Genomic DNA, 20,906 nt, shown 5'->3' with positions numbered 1-20,906 from the left:
ATTTTGAATTTGACATTTGAAGCCTAGTGCGTGCAGCTGGGAGGGGTTATCAGGACACAGGACAGTTGGAACTGTGTCTCATGCTCCCTGTCACCTCCTTTCAACCCAAAAGATGGCTGCCCCCATGACAAAGATGGCAGCCCCCATGAATCACAAACATTTGCCTGTTCATTTAGAACAGGGTGGGTAAGAGATTATATTACCTATCTATTCTAATTAACATAACTAATGTAACTTAATGACAGTATGTTTGTTTAGGCTGAAGTTCCCCTATAAAGGGGAACTGAAGTAAGAGGTATACGGAGGCTGTCATATTTATTTCCTTTTAATCAATATCAGTTGCCTGGCAGCCCTGCTGGTCTATTTCTCTGCAGTAGTATCTGAATAACACCAGAAACAAGCATGCAGCTAGTCTTGTCAGATCTGACTTTAAAGTCTGAAACACCTGATCTGCTGCATGCTTGTTCAGGGGCTATGGTTAATAGTATTAGAGGCAGAGGATCAGCAGGGCTACTAGGCAACTGGTATTGATTAGAAGGAAATAAATATGGCAGCCTCCGTATACCTCTTACTTCAGTTCCCCTTTAAACAGCAAAGAAAGAGAGCGAAAGATTAAAGATAAGGTTTTACTGCAGGAAAGTTCAAAGGGTCAGTATTTCTGCTTTGTTTTATAGTTTAAAAGACAGAGTGTAGTTTGAAATTGCAACAAAATGATGCAATATTGTAAAAAAAAAAAAAAAAAAAAAAAAAAAAAGTGCTATATACTGTAACTGAAAATAAAAATGACTCTTTTCTCTGCCACTAATGGTCTATTCCTTATCTGTACTACACATACAATTCATTATGTCATGGTGCTTGTTTTCCGCTTCAGGATTTGCTTAAAAAAATGCCCAATAAATGGTTCCCCTGTTACACAAAGGGCATAATGTCCTTCACAAACTTGCAAACTACGGTACTATCATCTCCCATTGGGGTTCCCATACATGCAGATGCCATTTATTAGACATACCTGTAAGGTCATCAACCTCCGTTGAGCTTTTGCTATTGCTCGGCTTCGCACTTGCATCATGACTTGATTTACGTTTGAAGAAGCTAGTGATATCCTGAGACCGAGAACTGCGTGTCACTTTTACACCCAGAGTCATCAGTCTGCCCCCCGTCTTCTGTGCGTCTTTAATATGGGAATCGTCAGCTATATTAGTAAGGCCCTTGAGCCTGTTGCATGGAACCTCCTTGCTTGCCGCCACCTCACAATTCTCTTTCTCACTTTGGGAGCCGCTTGGTGTTTGGCTGGTGTCTGTAGAAAACTCAAGCTGCACCGACACGTTCTTCAGGGCAGACGGTGGAGCTGCAGGACAGGAAGGTGGTGCGGCAGGACAGGATCTCCGACCCCTTCCACGTCTGGCTCGTGAACCCTTACCAGTGCTATTACAGTCAGGAGGACAACCTGAAGGACTCAAAGAGCTGGACAAAGTGTGTCGTGGTGTAGACAGAGATATGCTGTTCCTCCTCTGCCTTGTTCCTTTCCTTGTTGTGCCGAGGTGACTGTGGATGACTGCATCAAGATCCACTTTCCTTTGACAGCTAGTCATACGGCGTGTTGTCCTAACATAATATTCCACTGGGAATAATAACCCTTCCACCAGAGTGCATGAGCTGAGTGGATTCTGCTTTTCCTCTATATTATTGCCGTGAACCTCATGGTTTGGACTGTCAATAGTAATGCGTGGGTTGGGTATAGAAGTAGTAGATGCTGCCTCCAAGTTTCCTCGCATTTTAAGCTTAATAGATGCCGTAGGTGTAACAGAAAGGTCGCAAGTGGTATTGCAAGTTTCCTCTAAATCTTGTGACTTTGAGATAAGTAGTGGTTGTTCCTCCATAGTCTTGGGTACATTATCTGGACACTCGCATAGTACATCACCAGTTGTAGTGTTTTCTGCATCACTATGACAGTTTCCAATCTGAGTGTTGTAGCTACTACACTTAGCTTCACCAGGAGAATTATCCGCTGTCCCCATTCTGAATAATTTAGCACCAGAAACACCCACTATTTCGGGAGAGGTGACTCCAGGCTTGGTGTCCTCAGGAGAGTAACTAGTGCTGGAGCTGTCCAGTTTTTCAGTAGCACCATCTTTAGAACACTTTTTAAATACTGGTGATGGAGTTTTACACGCACTGCTATCATGCTGACCATCCGAGACTCTGACAATATTGCCGATGTGAAAGACACTTGGAGAAGGCGATTCAGAAAAACAGACTCTCCTTGCCGAGCGGCTTAATCTCAGCCGGCTTCTGGAGGTCGGGATAGACTGATGAGCTCTGTGTCCTTCGGCATCTTGTCCACTGCTGTCACCGACAGAAGAAGGAGGTGTCCTGCTGGCAGGGTAGACAATGTCAGGCTCCAGGCTGAAGGTGACACTTGGCTTTCTATCACCCTCTGCAGTGCTCTCAGTGTGTCTTTGTGATTCTCTGGCATCTCCTGAACCATTGTTGGTGTTGTTCACAGCTTCTGCAAAACAGCATGCAATAACTGAGCCACATACTTATTAGTCTGCATTATAGAACTATAATGATTACAGTTAAAAGCTCAAGTCCAAGAAAAAAACCAACATTATTCTACCCTTCAAACGTGTTTGTTACCTGGATAAAAAGGGGCCTGGTTAAGGGGCACTATGGCGAAAATTGTAAAATTTAAAATATGTGCAAACATAGACAAATAAGAAGTGCATGTTTTCCAGAGTAAAATGAGCCATAAATTAATTTTCTCCTATGTTGCTGTTCCTTACAGTAAGTAGTAGAAATCTGACAGAAGCGACAGGTTTTGGACTAGCCCATCTCTACATAAGGGATTCTCAGCAAGGCTTTTATTCTTTATAAAAGATATTCCCTAAAAAGGATTTATATAATGATGCTGGCCAGCTTCCCTGCTCACTACACATTTTTTTGGCAGTTAGACAGAGCAACTGCCATTCACTAAGTGCTTTTGAAAATAAATACATCCCTGAGAATCTCCTATAAAGAGTTGAACTAGTCCAAAACCTGTCGCTTCTGTCAGATTTCTACTACCTACTGTAAGTGACAGCAACATAGGAGAAAAGTAATTTATGGCTCATTTTACTCTAGAAAGAAAACATACTTCTTATTTGCATATGTTTGCACATATTTTAAATTTTACAATTTTTCGCTATAGTGCCCCTTTAAGGGGAACTTTAGGGCTATTAATAACATTGGAGTAAACTGAGAAATGGCTCATGGGCCTGATTTCCTTAGAGAACCCCAGGTCGGGCACTGAGGAGGTCACTGCAACCTTATGGTTAGTACAGTTTTAAAATGTGAGGAGGACCAATGGACTTTTTTGACCATTTTACTTAAAAAAATTCTTGAGGGCCACCTTTATTCTCTTTTAATAAATCTGCTTGCCTAGCTGTAATACAATCTCAGCCTGATATGTCTTGAGTCACTAACCCAGAAGGAGTATCCTGATAAGCCATTCTGAGTCCACTAGCTGCATGCCTGTTCCAGGTCTGTGATTCAGACACTACTGGAGACAAAAGCTAGGCAACACATTGAAAGGGACAGCCTCTCAATGTCTCACTTCTTAGACAACCAAGACTGAAAAAAACCTTAAAATGTACAGCTCTATTCCATTCTTACTACAATCGGCGGACAGGGGCACAATTTCAACCATTCGTCTGTAAAACATTCCTCTTTTTAAATCACACTTCTCCTCAATGTTTACCTCCGAGATAGCGACAAATATTGTTGCTAATCTCGGGGGCCATATAGCAGCAGTCGGGGGGGGGGGGGGGGGAAGAGTGGTGGTGTGGGGACACAGAGGGTTGTCAGGAGGCAGAGAACATGCTTCTGTGTCCTATCTGCCCACCAAATATCCACCTCGGGTTCTCTTTGTTACAGTAGAACTGTGGCCAGTAGTGCAGGTAGCTGCTTTTCTGTTTGCATTCCAGGATGTCCTGGAAGCAAAATTCAAGTTGATGATTTGGCTAATCCTTATTGGATTGCAATGCTGCCTCCTGGGGGTGATCTGACACTGAATGAACCCAGGGTGCTTCACTGATCATGTACAGTATTTTGTATTTATATCTCCAGCAAAAAGACATGACCTACCTGCTGAGACCAGTCCACTCTCCTGTGCAGCACATTCCTGACTCAGCAACCGGTTCTGCTCTTCAATGGTTTTCTTGACATGAGTCTTCACCCTCTCCGCTCTCTGTGATCTCTGTTATAGATACATATAACTAAATGATTTAAAGCAAACCTGTGATGAAAGTTAGATTCTTATTCAATTCAATTCACTTTATTGTCATTGTGTAACACAACGAAATTACTTTTCATGACAACCCCACGGTGCATATAGGGAACATAGTGATAGTAACAAGGAAGAGAAGAAATTATACAAGTATGCCAGGTATTACAGATGTTTTAACAATTTGTACACAGTGTTAATTATTTCAGAGAGGATTCAGAGTTTATCAAGTTTATGGCGGATGGGAAAAAGCTGTCTTTCAGTCTGTTTGTGTGTGTGCGGATTGATCTAAAACGTTTACCTGATGGAAGGAGCTCAAACAGGGCATTCCAGGGTGAGTGTTGTCCTTGATAATGTTTTTGGCCCTTCTCACACTGCGAGTACTATACAAAAGTTCCAGTGATGGTAGTTCAGTGCCAATAATGGCTTCTGCTGTTTTAACAACTCGCTGCAGGGCTTCTCTAGTAGCCTTCGTGCAGCTGTTGTACCAGGCAGTCATGCAATTGGTCAGAACGCTTTCTATAGTGCATCTGTAGAAATTAACCAGCAGCTTCTGTGGGAGGTTAGTGCTCCTTAGTTTTCTCAGTTGTTGTGTTTTTCCAGTTAGAGCTAAAGCATTGTCAGCCCAGGACAGGTTCTCTGCGATGGTGACTCCCAAAAATTTGAAGCTGGAAACTCTCTCCACAGCCTCTGCATTGATCATTAGCGGTAGGTGAGTAGTCTTTTTGGTGGTCCTAAAGTCCAGAATAATTTCTTTGGTCTTCTTTGTATTTAATAACAGGTTGTTAATGTCGCACCATGCAGTCAGGTTCCTAACTTCTTCTCTGTATGCAGCTTCCTCATTGTCTGATATAAGCCCAATGACAGTCGTATCATCTGCAAACTTAACAATTACGTTTGAGGTATGGATAGGCTGGCAGTCATGGGTGAAAAGTGCATAGAGGAGAGGGCTTAATACACAGCCCTGTGGCACGCCAGTGCTCAGGGTAAGGGTGGAGGATGTCTGTTTTCCTAGTCTGACAGTTTGAGGGTGATTAGTAAGGAAGTCCAATAACCAAGTATATATGGAGAGAGCAAGACCTAGTTCATGGAGTTTGTTGGTCAGCTGGTTAAGTACAATGGTGTTAAATGCTGAGCTGTAGTCAACAAAGAGCATCCTAACATAGGAGTTGGGCTTTTCCAGGTGTGAGAGGGCAGCATGGAGAGCTACACAGATGGCATCCTCAGTCGATCTATTTGTTCGGTAAGCAAACTGGTGTTGATCTAGATTTGCTGGGATGGAGGCCTTGATGTGTGTGGCTACCAGTCGTTCAAAGCACTTGGCGATGACAGGGGTTACAGCAACTGGTCGATAATCATTAAGACAGGTTATCCTAGGATTTTTTGGGACTGGCACAATGGTTGTAGATTTAAGGCATGATGGAACTACACCCAAGGACAGAGAGAGGTTGAATATTTGTGTAAAAACTTTCGCTAGTTGACCAGCACAGGCCTGGAGCACACGTCCTTGCACACCATCAGGACCTGCAGCTTTCCTGGTGTTGATATTTGTGAGTGCTTGCTGCACTTCATGTATGTGAAGGATTAATGGCTGTGAGTCTGTAGTGGGCCCAAAGTTGACTGGAGGCCGATTGTTGTCTTTTTCAAATCTAGCAAAGAAGTTGTTAAGTTCCTCTGCTAGGCTGGGGATGTTATTGTCCAGTGTGTATTGAGTGCTATTCTTCTTTTTGTAATCTGTGAATAGTTGAATGCTTTGCCACATCCTCCTTGGGTTTGAGTCATTTTCAAAGTTTTCCTCAATCCTTTGTTTGTATTTAAGTTTTGCATTTCGTATGCCTTTTTTCAGACTTGCTCTGGCTGAAGAATATGCGTCTTTGTCCTGTATTTTAAAAGCTTTGTTTCTATTCTTTAGAAGTCCCTTGAGTTCTTTTGTTATCCATGGTTTATGATTTGGGTAAACCGTAATTCTTTTGTTGACAGTAATGGTGTCCACACAGAAATTAACATATGACAATACAGAGGAAGTACTCGTCTCCAGGTCTGTTTCATGAAAGAAAATATCCCAATCCGTATTTTCAAAGCAATCTTGGAGCTGAGAGAAGGCAGTCTCAGGCCAGACTTTAACAGACTTGCTAATTGGTTTAGCAGTGTTGATAATGGCTTTGTATGCGGGAATAAGAAACAAAGATAGATGGTCAGACTGTCCCAGTGGGGGGCGTTGGGTGATCTTATAGGCACTTTTTATGTTTGTATCTCAGTAGATGGAAGCCTCTGAATGATCCAGAGGTTTCTCTGATCCTCCTTTATCCCACCACTCCTTGTCGAGACCCTCTCCTTCTTTGCGGCCACATTGCACAGGTGCAAGTACAACCCACATAAAAAGGCAAGCATTAATTGGCCTCAGGCTCCATTTCGTCTTGGTTCAATCAATGATAACTTTATTGCACGTACAGAGATCAAATCACAGAGAGGCTCCTTTAAGGAACCAATTCACAGATAGTAGTTAAAAAACTTTTTCTGCGCAGAAAGTTATTGTATTAAAACCACCGGAGCCTACCCACATTACCCCTCAATAGTAGCTAGGCTTGCGCGCATGGAGCCTGTCTTCAGACTTCTGTGCTCCATGCACCCAAGCCCAGACCACCTGGCTGTCACTCAGCAGCACACCACCATGCACACAGCAGCTGCCTCCCCCTAATAGGGATGAGTCCTATTTAAAGTATCAAGCACAAAGCTGCAGCACAAATATGTTGGCCGGCATAAGCACAAAAAGGCAGGTTAGTAGACTTCACAAGTCAAGCAGAAGCAATGCTGCCCAAGCACTATTCCTCCAGCATCATTCATAAATCATTATACTTGCGTTAGTCCATAGGGTGTAGCTTCTCCCAGCTGTATGTCAGAGCGCTTTTTTCATCTGATTGTCTGTGGTTGTCACTGTGGAAGGCAATCGCCTGTTGTATGCAATCCTAGTATGGGGGCCCGATTTTCTCCTGGCCCTTCCCAATACTTCATCCCAGTGTCACCACGCACAGTATCCCTTTGGTTATGGGTTACTCGCACTCAGCTGCAAACACCCCATCAGAGCTGTCAGTCTGTGCTTACTCTCGCCGGCTAGCTGTGTCAGCATTAGGTAGCGGGGGACGCTAGAGCAGCGTGATGTGAAAGCAGGCTCCTCCCACCGACCAGTTTCGCGTCACATGACGCTTCATCACGCGTGGTGACACTGGGATGAAGTATTGGGAAGGGCCAGGAGAAAATCAGGCCCCCATACTAGGATTGCATACAACAGGCGATTGCCTTCCACAGTGACAACCACAGACAATCAGATGAAAAAAAGCGCTCTGACATACAGCTGGGAGAAGCTACACCTAACTAACGCAAGTATAATGGTTTATGAATGATGCTGGAGGAATAGTGCTTGGGCAGCATTGCTTCTGCTTGACTTGTGAAGTCTACTAACCTGCCTTTTTGTGCTTATGCCGGCCAACATATTTGTGCTGCAGCTTTGTGCTTGATAATTTAAATAGGACTCATCCTTATTAGGGGGAGGCAGCTGCTGTGTGCATGGTGGTGTGCTGTTGAGTGACAGCCAGGTGGTCTGGGCTTGGGTGCATGGAGCAGAGAAGTCTGAAGACAGGCTCCATGCACGCAAGCCTAGCTACTATTGAGGGGTAATATGGGTAGGCTCCGGTGGTTTTAATACAATAACTTTCTGCACAGAAAAAGTTTTTTAACTACTATCTGTGAATTGGTTCCTTAAAGGAGCCTCTCTGTGATTTGATCTCTGTACGTCCAATAAAGTTATCATTGATTGAACCAAGACGAAATGGAGCCTGAGGCCAATTAATGCTTGCCTTTTTATATGTATTCTATACTGGCCGCACCAACTTACTGGTTCATGTAGCTAAGAAAGGGTGGTTGCACGGCAGGACCATAGCTCCTTGGCAAACCCCAAACTTTTTACGCAAGTACAACCCACACTTGTGCAACAGCACAAAGCCCCTCATGTACGGAGAATACAGCAGAGTACGAGCACCTCAATGCTATTGTACAGGCCATGTAGTAATATGGGGCATTGAGGGACACCCAAAATGTATAAAATATTTTAAAAATTAAAAATTAAAAAGCAAGGTATGAACTGCTTACCCAGTAATGGAAGTCTAAGCCTGTATGTTAAAAAGAAAATGTATTGCACAATAAAGACAACATGTTTTGTGGGCTACAACCCCCCTTCCTCAGGTCAATAACATGCCAGAAGAGCAATAATATGGAGCTCAGAGCGCCTCTATGTGCAGGCCATACTTGCGCCTGTGCAGTGCAGCCACTTGTGTACTTGAACATCACGGTGACTCATTGGTTAGCGCTCTCGCCTTGCAGTGCTGGGTCCCCAGTTCGAATCCCAGCCAAGACAGCATCTGCAAGGAGTTTGTATTTTCTCCCTGTGTCTGTCTGGGTTTCCTCCAGGCACTTGTTTCCTCCGCACCCCAAAAACATACAGATAAGTTAATTGGCATCCCCCTACATAGACATATGACTATGGTAGGGATTCGATTATGAGCCCCCCTGAGAGTCAGTTATATGACCATATTCTCTGTACATGTACAGTTCTGCGGAAGATGTCAGCACTATATAAATACTAATTAATAATGGACAGGAGTATTGCCGTGAGGACATTTTTGACAAGGCTAGTTAAATATGTTCAGATGATCCCAGCGCTGGAACGGCAAGGTCAAGGAGGATGGAGGAAGCCTCAGGGCTATCAAGAGGTTTACCACTACTGAGATAAGTATTCAATTTTATTACTTTTTTTCCACTTTGGGTATCCTTCAAGACTTCAAACAGCCTCCCTGCTTTTCATACATATATTAGTAAGTTTGCAATAATTACCAACAGGGGCGGATTTGTACCTTTTACCGCCCAAGGCCCACTATGACCAGCTGCCGCCGCCCCTCCCCCCCCCCCACCCCACCCCCAACATCTCAATAACCCCAAACTTACACACACTTTTTTCCCCAAGGAAAAAGTCTTAAAGTAAACTACACAAAATAATTAATAAAAAGATCCTCCTGGTGTCCACTGTTCCTTCATTGGGACCCACTGAACATATTCAGACCCCTCACTGCAGCCTGGGATCCTCTTCTACCTTGTGGCTGCACTCCCATTTGTGTGCAACTGTACTGGGTGTGTGCAAGTATGATCTGCACATGCCCAGTAGCTCAAACACTTTTGTGCATGACTGTTTCCTTTGTGCACAAGTAACTTTGAACTAATGGGAATGTGAGGACCATACTCAGGCATGACCATGACAGTTGTACTTGTACATGGGAGTGCAGCCATGAGAAAAACTAGTCCCTGGCAGCCCTGTGGGACTGAATATGTTCATGACCCCACAGTATAGGTAGCCAGATTATGCCCACCCCTTTAGTATAGGTGGGACAGGTGCTTCCCCCCCCCCCCCAGTATGGGTAGTCAGATGCTGTCCTCTTTTACTGCCCCTTAGTGTAGGTAGCCAAATGCTATTCCCCTCCCCCCTCCTTAGTATAGGTAGCCTAATGTGGTCCCTGGCCACTAAGCCCCTTAACTATAAATAGTAAGATGCTGTCCCCCCATGATTGCCCCCCCCCCTTTAGTATAGGTAGCCAGATGCCGTCCCGTCACCCTCCCCCCCCCCCTTTAGTATAAGTAACCAGATGAAGTCCCATGTGCCCCCCCCCATTTAGTATAGGTAGTCAGATGCTGCCCCCTCCCCCCCTTTAGTATAGGTAGCTAAATGTTGCCCTCCCACCCCAATATAGTCAGCCAGATGCTGTGCCCCCCCTTTAGTATACGTAGTTAGATGCTGTCCCACCTGCCCCTCCCCTTTACTATTGGTAGCATAACTTTGTGTTCTCCCTCTCCCCCCTCAGTATAGGCAGACATACTGTGCTACTGTGCCCCCTCCTCCACACAGACTTCAGTATAGGTGGTTAGATCCTGCCCCCCCACCTGTAACCAGACCCCGTCCTGCCATCGAACCCCCCCCTCCCCAAGTAGAAGCCGGTGCGGATGTCCTCGTCCCCGTTGCCCTCCCCTCCTAGCGGCTACAGGAACAGAACAGTCACTCACCTCACTCCAGACTTCCAGCACCGGAGCTTCCTCTGCCAGCCGCCGCTGCGCACCTCTATCTCCTGCTAGCGTCCCTCACATGTGACTCGATGGCACATTACCGGCGAGTCACATGGCGGTGATCGACTGCAGGAAATAGAGGTGCGCAGCAGCAGCTGACAGAGGAATCTTCGGCGCTGGAAGTCTGGAGTGAGGTGAGTGACTCTGTTCCCGCAGCTGCTCGGAGGGGAGGGGGGCGGCCGCTAACAGGCTCACTTCAGAAATGATCTGCCAAGTGAAGCCAGTGAAGGGGCGATCGCAACTGCGGCCTTGCGGAGCAATTCCTGGTGACAGGTGCATTGAACCTGTCACCACCCGCCCCTCTAACTATGCTAAATTTTGGCGCCCTAGGAACGTGCCTTGGGGGCCTTTCCCCAAATCCGGTCCTGATTACCAATACACAATGTTTTCTGCACAGCATGCCTAATTTTCACAACAAATTTGTTTTTGACTGGAAACCTCCAGTGGCTGCTGTCTGAAGAATGAGAGTTCTCCATGGGCAGGACAGTGACAAGCTACAGAAGACAGAATGATAAATGGCAGATGAATTCTAGAACCGGTAAAGTCATGCACCTTGGTTGTGGAAATGGCATACCACCATATTAATGAAATGGAATACAGCTAGTTCTCTACTAACTCTCATGTGATGTCTGCCACTGACCTCTGTACCAATGGAGAGAGTGTAGCATTATCACATGGGGGCGGGCCTCAATCATCAAAATTCAGAACTCCCTCCTGCTATGGGGGACCTACTGGCGCACAGGAAGGCTTTGTTGACAGGAAGTGGTAAGAATGGTAAGAAAAAAGCCTGTTATTTGGATATACCTGCCTCTAGAGCAGTTATCAGTATATAAGCAAGTACCTGTAAACGATTAACTGTTCTTTTATATTCTTTTTTCAGCAAGGCCAGCCTCTCCTTGAGCTGCAACGGAAAGTTCATAAAGTTAGATTTTTTTTAAAAAAAAAGAAAAGGAAGTTTGTAATTAATGAAAACAGATAACTATTTCAAACAAGATTCATACCTTCCCCTGCATGCTCTAACCTCAAACAGGAAAAAGAATAAAATGGTGATACATCCCGCCATACCTCCCCCTGCAAAATCCAACCCCTTGCTGATCGCTTTTATCACACTGTAGAAATTGCAACTACAACCTTTCCAGCTTCAGACCATCAGTGTGAATAGATGAGAGACTTGAAAACGGAGATGACTGAAGCAGTCTCTACAGTGCTAGGCTCTGGCAGATGTCAGTGGGGAGAGCAGTAGTGCAAAGCATCATGGGATTTACTACAAGAAAAGGTGGCCATACATCTGCCTATTTTGCGGCCAATCAACCATCCAATTCGATAACTATTATCGAATTGGATGAAAAGTAGTACACCAACAAGTAAGTCCCATCAATGATTGAACCGATTTCGGGCCAAAATCATTTAATTGTATCGATCGGATATACTGGGCAGTAACGGTGTGCGATATTGTGACAAGGAACGGAACACCCCCAGCCGATGTCCCCCCAAATGTTAATGTACCCCCATGCAGTAAAATACTTTACCTGACTGGCTGCTGCTAGTATCCAGCCCTTCATCTTCTGCACTTGTGCAACACATGACTACCTGCATATAGCACATCGCGTCATACACGCGCCTTGTGCTATACGCCGGTAGTCATGTGGGGCACAAATGCAGAAGATGGAGGGCTGGATACTAGCACTGGCAAGACATGTAAAGTATAGTACTGCACGGGCACTGGGGGCACTTAGGGGACAGTAACGGAGGGGGCATCACAAGGCTGATTCCCGAAAGATCTCATGCTGAAATCGATTCGAAATGCGGTGTATGGGCAGCCAACAGATCTAATTGTATGGGCACCTTTACTCACTGTCAATTTCTGCCTGTAGTTACTTTATGGCACTAGTCTACTTTAGCGAACCCAGCAGGAAACCTCACAGGGAAAGTCAGCTAATATGATTGCTTGGAGGCACCCTCTCAAACTGCTAGGTTTCCAGTAGGTTGTAGTAAACAATGCCCACGCTATTTGGCCAATGCTGTAAGAGGGCGCTGTGATTGGAGAACTGTTCCTTATGAGGATTCCAGCAGGGTCCCCTAAAGTAGACTACTGCCCACTTTATACCTTTATTGATGGAGCAGGTGAACATTTCATACCTTAACTTTATCCTCCAAGGAGAGACTTTTCTCCTCCGTATTTTCCATTGCTCACTGAAACGAGAAACAGATAAAAAAGTTCACCATGTGACAAATTTGAAAAAAAAAATGTCCTGATTTGATAAGATATCTCTAGAGATCACCAAATCACAAATAATCCTTCAACCTTGATGACTATTTTGTTTTTGTTAATGTGTACCTGACACTGATATCACATGGCCCCCGATTCACTAAACTGAAGATTGTAGAGCGCAGGCATTGCATGGCAATCTGACAAGATTAGCTCCATTCTTGATTCTGGTGTAATTCAGACATTACTGCAGTCCAATAGATCAGGTGATCTGCCAGGCAACTGGTATTGTTTACAAGGAAATAAATAAGGCAGCATCCATAGCCCTCTTGCTACAGTTGTCCTTTAAAGCATAACTGAATGGTAAAAAAAACAAACAAAGCGTTTCACTTTCCTAGGGCTTCTGCCAGCCCCTTGCAGTCTTCCTGTCCCACGCCAGTCCTCCACTATCCTCCGTTCCCCTGCCACCAGCTGCTTTCGTTCAGTCATACCGTCAACTTATAAGTCGACAGCAACTGCGCCTGTGCGCCCCGAGCCACATGTATCTTTCTTCGCGTTCACGCCCGCAATAGCGTCCTGTGCTAATAGCACAGGATACTATTGCGGGTGGGAAAGCAAAAGATACGTGTGGCCAGGGCGTGCAGGCGCAGTTGTTGCTTTGACCGAACCCAAAGTAGCTGGCGGCGGGAGAATGGAGGATCATGGAGGACAGGCGTGAGACAGGAACACTGCAAGGGGCTGGCAGACGCCCCAGGTAATTGAAACACTTTTGTTTTTTTTTTTACCTTTCAGTTCTGCTTTAAGTGAATCAGGACCCATGACACGTCAGTTTCAGGTAATGACAAAGTCAGCAATGATGCTGTGTATGTATACAAAGTCATGACACTTCACTATGCAGTGTGTCTATATATAGATCATGCTGTGTAATACCGCTGTACTGTCTATGTAATACAACAGAACTTCACTATGCTTTATGTGTATACAGAACAATGACACTGCACTGTGCTCTATGTCTGTGTAAAGACCATCAGAATCAGTTTTATTTGCCAAGCATGACTAGGTCATGCCCGACAGCGTACGAGAGAGAACGGCGCCGGAGACTTGGGCGCAGGACACAGCCAGTATATGGCTAATCCTGCTGCCGCACAAGTCCGGGCCGTGTTAATTACTATTCCCCCTCCAGGCCGACATGGATAGTGGGGGAATGAAATAATTCGGCTTCCAGCAATAGCTGGAAGCCGAATTATTGTTTTAAAAGCAACTTCAGATCCGTCTTCTGACGGCGCTGAAGTTACTCCATGTGCCTGCGATAGCCGTAGTTCCTATTACGGCCTATGGTGGCGCCGGCTGCGCCCAAGTCTCCTGCGCTGCTGCGCCCAAGTCTCCAGCGCTGGATTTACCGTGTTCGGCCCGACATTGGTGTTGGCACATACAGGGCTCAAAGTAGGAAGTAACACATTAAACAATGACTTGGAAGAAGTGAAGATAGAAGTCGGCACTACTTCTGTGGTTTCAATATAGTAATTCAACAAGTTCCAATCAGCACTCACCTCATGTCTACTGGTATGTGCACATACGTTTAATGTTTGCCTTCTATGCACGATTTGTGTAAGATTGTAACTTGTTGAATTACTACATTAAAGCCACAGAAGCAGTGCCGACTTCCATCTACATTTCTTCCAAGTCAAGACTACCTGATTATAGTCAGAGGAGTACATTTGAAATCGGTGCCGGTAGACTTGGGCGCAGGATACAGCGGTATATGGCTGATCCTGCTTCTGCACAAGTCCGGGCCGATTTAATTACTATTCCCCCTCCAGGCCGCCATGGATAGTGGGGAAATGATATAATTCGGCTTCCAGTGATTGCTGGAGGCCGAATTATTATGTTTTTAAGCAACCTCGGCTCCGTCTTCTGACGGAGCTGACGTTACTCACTGAGAGCTGCAATAGGAATGATTCCTATTGTAGTCTATGGAGGCGCCGGCTGCGCCCAAATCTAGCAGCGCTGAAAAGCACTGCTCCGAGTCAGAGCACACCGGGGCTACAATCAACAACCAGTGTACATGTAGAGGCAGCCTAGCCACCCCTTGTACCCCCCTACCAGCCACTGCAGTGCCAACTCTGTTCTCTAATACTGCACATTAAATAATAAGCACCAAAAGTGACAGTGAAGAGACAATGTATCAATAACCAGTTTATTAAGAACAGCAACAACCAGGATACAGCAAACGCAGCCTAAAGGGGGAAATGAGGGTGATGTATGCAGGAGGGTGGTGGGGAGAGAGTTCAAGAGTTTGACAGCAGAAGGGGGGAAAGTGCCCTGTGCCTTGAGGTCCTGGTAGAGATAGCCTTGCGCCTGATGGGTGAGAGGAACTTTTGGCAATCCTTATTGTGATGGTGCACAGTTTAAAGTTGTGAATGAGGTCTAATGGGGGAAGGGGTTTCCCACTGATCCTCTCCGCTGATCTGATGATCCTCTAAAGTTTGTATCATTTGTGTGTATACAAAACAACCACACTGCAATGTGTGAGTAGATCTTACTGTGCATCCATGCAAAGCAATGACCCTTCACTATGATGCATGGTTACTGTGCTGGGTGTATACAGTGTAATGATACTTCACTATTCTGCATGGCGCTATACTGTGCTGAGTGTATACAGAGCAATGGCACGTCACTGTGTAGCGCCATCATACTGCGCTGTACTGCAGTGTATAGATCTATAGACACGTCCTCAGTACATCGTCATACATAAATACATAACATACACAACACACAGCACATACTGCACCGTGCAGCCGCCTGGCTAGCGTCACATGTACCTCTTCCTGTTACTGTGATAGGGGCACATCCGCCAATCACGCCTCTCTGCATTGACGGCGGGTCAGCTGATGCAGAGAGACGCCGGAAGTTACGTCACGCCGGAGGAGCTATGGAGCTGAGTGAGCTGCTGTATAACAAGTCGGAGTATATAGAGACCGTGAGTGTGGCATGGGGGGAGCGTGTGCAGGAGCGGAGGGCGCTGCCACTCCTATAGGGGCTCACCTGGCTGATGTATGTCAGGGTCCTCCCTGCAGAGAGGGTGGCTGCATTTCTCTACAGCAATGCCTGCCCTGCTATTACTCTGCACATCTGTACAGGAATACGTGTTTCATTTATTAGCACTACAACACCTAAACCAGACTTCTGCTAGAGAAGGGCAAAGAAATACATAATGTGGGGTAAAAATCATGCCTTTTAAAAATAGACACCTGAGGCTGTCATATTTTTTTCTTTTTAAATAATACTAGTTGCCTGGCAGTCCTGTCAGTGTCTGAATTACACACCTGAAACAAGCATGTAGTTAATCTAGTCAGAAGCCTGATTGCATGCTTGTTCTTGGTCTATGGCTAATTCCTGGTACAATGCAATTTTGCATTCAGATTGGCAGCATGTCCAATCTGCTCCAAATCAAGAAAGGGATTGATTTTGTGCAGTAGTGATCTAAAAATAAATCTTTCTCGATCAGAACCAGATCCGACATGTCAGATATTGTAATCTTAAAACTTATGGACCACAGGCTTACACCTCCCTAGTGGCTAGGAGATTTTTTTTTACAATTCAGTGCTCTGCAGCTTTAACAGTTCGCTACAGAGCCATACAACTTAGCACACTAGTGGATTTTACCTCCTTTTCTTGGCACTTGTAGGCGTTTCTTGTGGTGGTTTCTGATCGCTCCTGCGATCATTAGTTTTTTATTAATTAAAAAAAAAGCCTTTAAAAAAAAATTACTATAGTTAACCCTCCCTCCCCCTTCCCCCCCTAAATTGGCCCTAGGCGGCGATCGGATAACTTCCCCTCCTGGCATCAGCCTGTGAGAGGGATTTCAGAGTAAGCTGCTCGGAGGGACAGCCAAGTGTCCCCTGTACAGCGCTGCACTAGATCGCGCCAATACAGATATAAACAGACAGTTTTTTTGTTTTTCTGCGATCGCGGCTTGGCAGGCTGATCACAGAGCTCCGCTCCGTCACTCAGCGGGGATGCACGTGCGATCCCCTGCAATCTCCTCCCCCAGGAATTGACGCCTTTCGGCATTAGGCGGTCCTGGGGGAGCCACCTTGTGGCCGTCGATCGGTGTTAGGCGGTCATAAGGTGGTTGAAGGGGACCTCTAGTGAAAAAAGTTTTCCTATGGGGTACTCTGCTCAGGAAGGAGAAGCCTCTGGATCCTAAAGAGGCTTCCTCCATCATCTCCTGCAGTCTCCTTCCAACACTCTGCATGCAGGCACCTCGCTCATGTGTGCTAGTTCTGTCCCGCTTGGCTTTCTTCGGCAATAGCTCTTCAGCTATATATATACACATTTAGACATTCAGGGACATAAGTGTATAATGCAGACAAATCAGTAGCAAAGTAAGCCTGAGGTGCTAATAAGTTGGACAGGATCATTGGTATGGATGGAGAAAAGAAGAGGTCCAAGGACAGAGCCTTGTGGTACTTAAAGTGGAACTCCAGTGAAAATAATGTAATAAAAAAGTGCTTCATTTTTACAATAATTATGTATAAATGATTTAGTCAGTGTTTGCCCATTGTAAAATCTTTTAAATCCCTGATTTACATTCTGACATTTATCACATGGATACATTTTTACTGCTGGAAGGTGATGTAGCTGCTGCTTGCTTTTTTTGGCAGTTGGAAACAGCTGTAAACAGTTATTTCCCACAATGCAACAAGGTTCACAGACAGGAAACTGCCAGGACCATGGTGCTCAGAGTTTCTTGTGGGAGGGGTTTCACCACAATATCAGCCATACAGCGCCCCCTGATGATCCGTTTGTGAAAAGGAATAGATTGCTCATGTAAAAGGGGTTATCAGCTACTGATTGGGATGAAGTTCAATTCTTGGTCACGGTTTCTCTTTAACCCCCTTGGCGGTAATCCCGAGCTGAGCTCGGGGTATGCCGCCGGAGGTCGCCGCTCAGGCCCTGCTGGGCCGATTTTCAATCTGAAAAAAGCAGCACACGCAGCCGGCACTTTGCCAGCCGCGTGTGCTGCCCGATCGCCGCCGCTCCGCGGCGATCCGCCGCGTGCAGCGGCGAAAGAGGGTCCCCCAGCCGCCCGAGCCCAGTGCAGCCGGAACAAACAGTTCCGGCCGGCGCTAGGGGCTGGATCGGGCGGCTCTGACGTCAGGACGTCGACTGACGTCCATGACGTCACTCCGCTCGTCGCCATGGCGACGAGGAAAGCGAAACAAGATAGGCCGCTCATTGCGGCCTATCTTGTTACTTTCGATTGCCGGAGGCGATCGAAAGTACGCTTCCGGAGCGCCCTCTAGTGGGCTTTCATGCAGCCAACTTTCAGTTGGCTGCATGAAATAGTTTTTTTTTAATTTAAAAAAAACCCTCCCGCAGCCTCCCTGGCGATTTTAATAGAACGCCAGGGAGGTTAAAGAGAATCTGTATTGTTAAAAATAGCACAAAAGTAAACATACCAGTGCGTTAGGGGACATCTCCTATCACCCTCTGTCACAATTTCGCCGCTCCTCGCCGCATTAAAAGTGGTTAAAAACAGTTTTAAAAAGTTTGTTTATAAACAAACAAAATGGCCACCAAAACAGGAAGTAGGTTGATGTACAGTATGTCCACACATAGAAAATACATCCATACACAAGCAGGCTGTATACAGCTTTCCTTTTTAATCTCAAGAGATCATTTGTGTGTTTCTTTCCCCCTGCAGCTATCTTCCACTGAAGTTTCAGGCTGCTCGTTTCTTCCTGCAAACAGCTTTGCCCTTGTCTGTAATTCCCCAGTATGTGAAAGCCCAGCCAGCTCAGAGGAGGATTTATCCAGCTTGTAAAAGATAAGAGAGAAGCTGCTCTAATCTAAATAACACACAGGCAGTGTGCATAGAGGGGCCTGGAAGGGGGAGTTCATAGCAGAACCACAACACTGAAGAACTTGGCAGCCTTCCAGACACAGGCTGACAAGTCTGACAGGGGAAAGATACATTGATTTATTACAGAGACTGTGATAGTATAAAGTGCTGCAGTAAGCCAGAACACATTAGAATAGCTTTTGGAACTCGTAGAATGATAAAAAACAGGATGCAATTTTTGTTACGAAGTTTCTTTAAGTTAAAAGTGAAAGATGAAAGGAAACGGTTCTTGAATGAAAAATCCTGAAATGCCAGTATCATATTATCCACCCAACAATATATTGTATTGTATGGATAAATCGCTGCTATAAAATGGACAAAGAATCCTTCCCAGCACAGCCAACCACAAGGAGAATAGGCAGTCTGTTCTAGCCTTGTGACATCCATGCAATAGGTGATAACTCAACTTATGCTCTTAGTCTCAGGCAGCATTATAGAGAGAACAGTCTGTGCTCCCACACAGTTTCTACATGACTAAGTCCCTTTGCATGATGATAGGGTTGGATTTGGATGGTTCACAGGCCAGCAGGGACTGCCCTTGGCAAAGGTAGACCGATTTACAAATCCAGCCAACCAGGTGTAAAAATAAATGCAAAAATCATTCTGTACAGTGAACAAAACGTGTGCGCATTGCAAATTAGGACAAGTTCCTATATATGTATTAAAAAGGGAGCTTGAATGGTGACTTTATAGTGACAAAGAAGATTATCTAAGATAAGGGAAGCCTTTGAATCCTGTAGAGGTCTCCGATGGTGTCATCCAGTCCCCCATTGCCACTCGCAGACCACCAACATTTTCTGGCAAGGGCAGCACGGTGGCGTAGTGGTTAGAACTCTAGCCTTACAGAGCTGTGTCCCCAGTTCAAATCCCAGCCAGGGCACTCTCTGCTCAGAGTTTGTATGTTCTCCCCATGTCTGTGTGGGTTTCCTTCGGCCTTGATGTTAAGGAGGGCCCTGTCGAGTGGTGACGGGAGTGAGGTGGACCCGGGAAGCCTCTAGGATCTAGATGCTTACCTCTTCTTAAGGTTGCCATACACTGGTCGATAGCCACCAGATCGACCAACAGATAGATCCCTCTCCGAGCAAATTTGATCAGAGAGGGATCCATTGGCTGCCCATACAGTGCTCAGATTTTGAATCGATTTCAGCATGAAATCGATTTACAACTTGTGGAGCTGCTGCCTGCCCCCAGGCCTTCCTCCTTTCTTGGTTCCCTGGCCAGCAGCAATGATGTTACCTGTCCCCTGGCGTGAGTCCCCGGTTCCGTGCTGTCCCTTTCTCCAGCTGGCCTTCTTCTATGTCTCCTTCACTTCCTGTTTGGTCCTGTGACAAGCGGAAGTTCAAACAGTAGAGGGCGCTCTACTGTTTGAACTTCGCCTTCTCACAGGACAGGAAATGAAGAGGAGATGGAGAAGAAGACCAGCCGGAGAAAGGGACAGCACGGACCTGGGGACTCGCGCCGGCGGACAGATGAGATTATTGCTAAGTCAATCATCACTGAATCAAACGCCACTAACGACGTGCTCACAACCTGCCGGCGATCGAGCGAAATTTTCCGCCTGGACACATAGACTGAATCAATTGATTTCGTATGGAGATTGGTCAACGTTGGCGTTAACGATTTCACAGCAGATTTGATCACAGTGATCGAATCTGCTGTATGTTGACCGGAAATCGACGCAGTGGATTGGGTATCTTTAGATAAGTATTTCATTTTTGAACCAAGCTTTGGCTCAGGTTCAATTTAAAGCAGTCCTATACAAACATTGTTTACAGTGCACATATAGATACAGTACAAGGTAACAGCTGTTGGGTGGAAGCCTGTATGGAAAAAAAAAGCTTTCTAAGGCTTTGTTCATATTATAAATCGCTGAGCGCTTATGTGCGCGATTTTGTGTATGCACTTTTGATGAGCGATTGAGATTTTCACTTCTTGACGTCAGTCAGGAAGTGAACTCTTTGACCCGGAAAATAATAAATACAAAGCGCTTTTTTAAGTGCTTAGCGATTTCCCCATACCTTCCATTAAGCCAGTGCACTCAGAAAATGGTACAGGCAGCGCTTTTGAGAATGGCACGCAATCAAAACGCTCATATATGAACACTCTCATTATTGCACAAGCACTTTTAGCGTGATTTTGAAAATCGCCAGCACTTTAAAAAAAATCCTCAAACGCTCCTAGTGTGAACAAGCCCTTACTGCCATAAATCTTCTTGTCCTTGTGTTACTGTTATTACAGTGATACTTATAGACCACTGACAGGTTTTGAGAAGCCCTTCAAGAAACCTTGACCAATTCACGTCACTAGTTGTCCCTTAGCCCATCTTCTCACCTCGGCATAGTTGTCCCTCGGCACAGTCA

At 45.6% G+C, this 20,906-nt stretch overlaps 2 protein-coding genes across 7 annotated transcripts in view; one reads left to right on the top strand and one right to left on the bottom strand.

Moving 5' to 3' along the window:
• PALB2 (partner and localizer of BRCA2) overlaps nucleotides 1–20,906 on the bottom strand; it is a 76,241-nt gene that overhangs the window by 25,422 nt on the left and 29,913 nt on the right. For 3 of the 6 annotated variants that reach the window (XM_068244258.1, XM_068244253.1, XM_068244252.1), the window contains 4 exons: nucleotides 12,569–12,622; nucleotides 11,271–11,330; nucleotides 4,126–4,237; nucleotides 1,010–2,509 (listed from right to left, as the gene is read on the bottom strand). In XM_068244258.1, the coding sequence (XP_068100359.1) occupies nucleotides 1,010–2,509; nucleotides 4,126–4,237; nucleotides 11,271–11,330; nucleotides 12,569–12,616 (1,720 nt within the window). In that variant the 5' untranslated portion in view covers nucleotides 12,617–12,622. Of the gene's footprint in view, nucleotides 1–1,009; nucleotides 2,510–4,125; nucleotides 4,238–11,270; nucleotides 11,331–12,568; nucleotides 12,623–15,406; nucleotides 15,488–20,906 lie in introns of those variants that run through there. The other 3 variants (XM_068244256.1, XM_068244254.1, XM_068244255.1) reach the window with 3 other exon arrangements.
• DCTN5 (dynactin subunit 5) overlaps nucleotides 15,538–20,906 on the top strand; it is a 31,335-nt gene continuing 25,966 nt past the window's right edge. The window contains exon 1 of the mRNA XM_068244259.1: nucleotides 15,538–15,618. Within this exon, the coding sequence (XP_068100360.1) occupies nucleotides 15,571–15,618 (48 nt within the window). The 5' untranslated portion in view covers nucleotides 15,538–15,570. The remainder of the gene's footprint in view (nucleotides 15,619–20,906) is intronic.

The sequence above is a fragment of the Hyperolius riggenbachi genome, chromosome 7, assembly GCF_040937935.1.
Source record: "Hyperolius riggenbachi isolate aHypRig1 chromosome 7, aHypRig1.pri, whole genome shotgun sequence".
NCBI lineage: Eukaryota > Metazoa > Chordata > Amphibia > Anura > Hyperoliidae > Hyperolius > Hyperolius riggenbachi.
The sequence above is the reverse complement of the archived record's forward strand: the minus strand, read 5'-3'. Positions and strand labels throughout refer to the sequence as shown.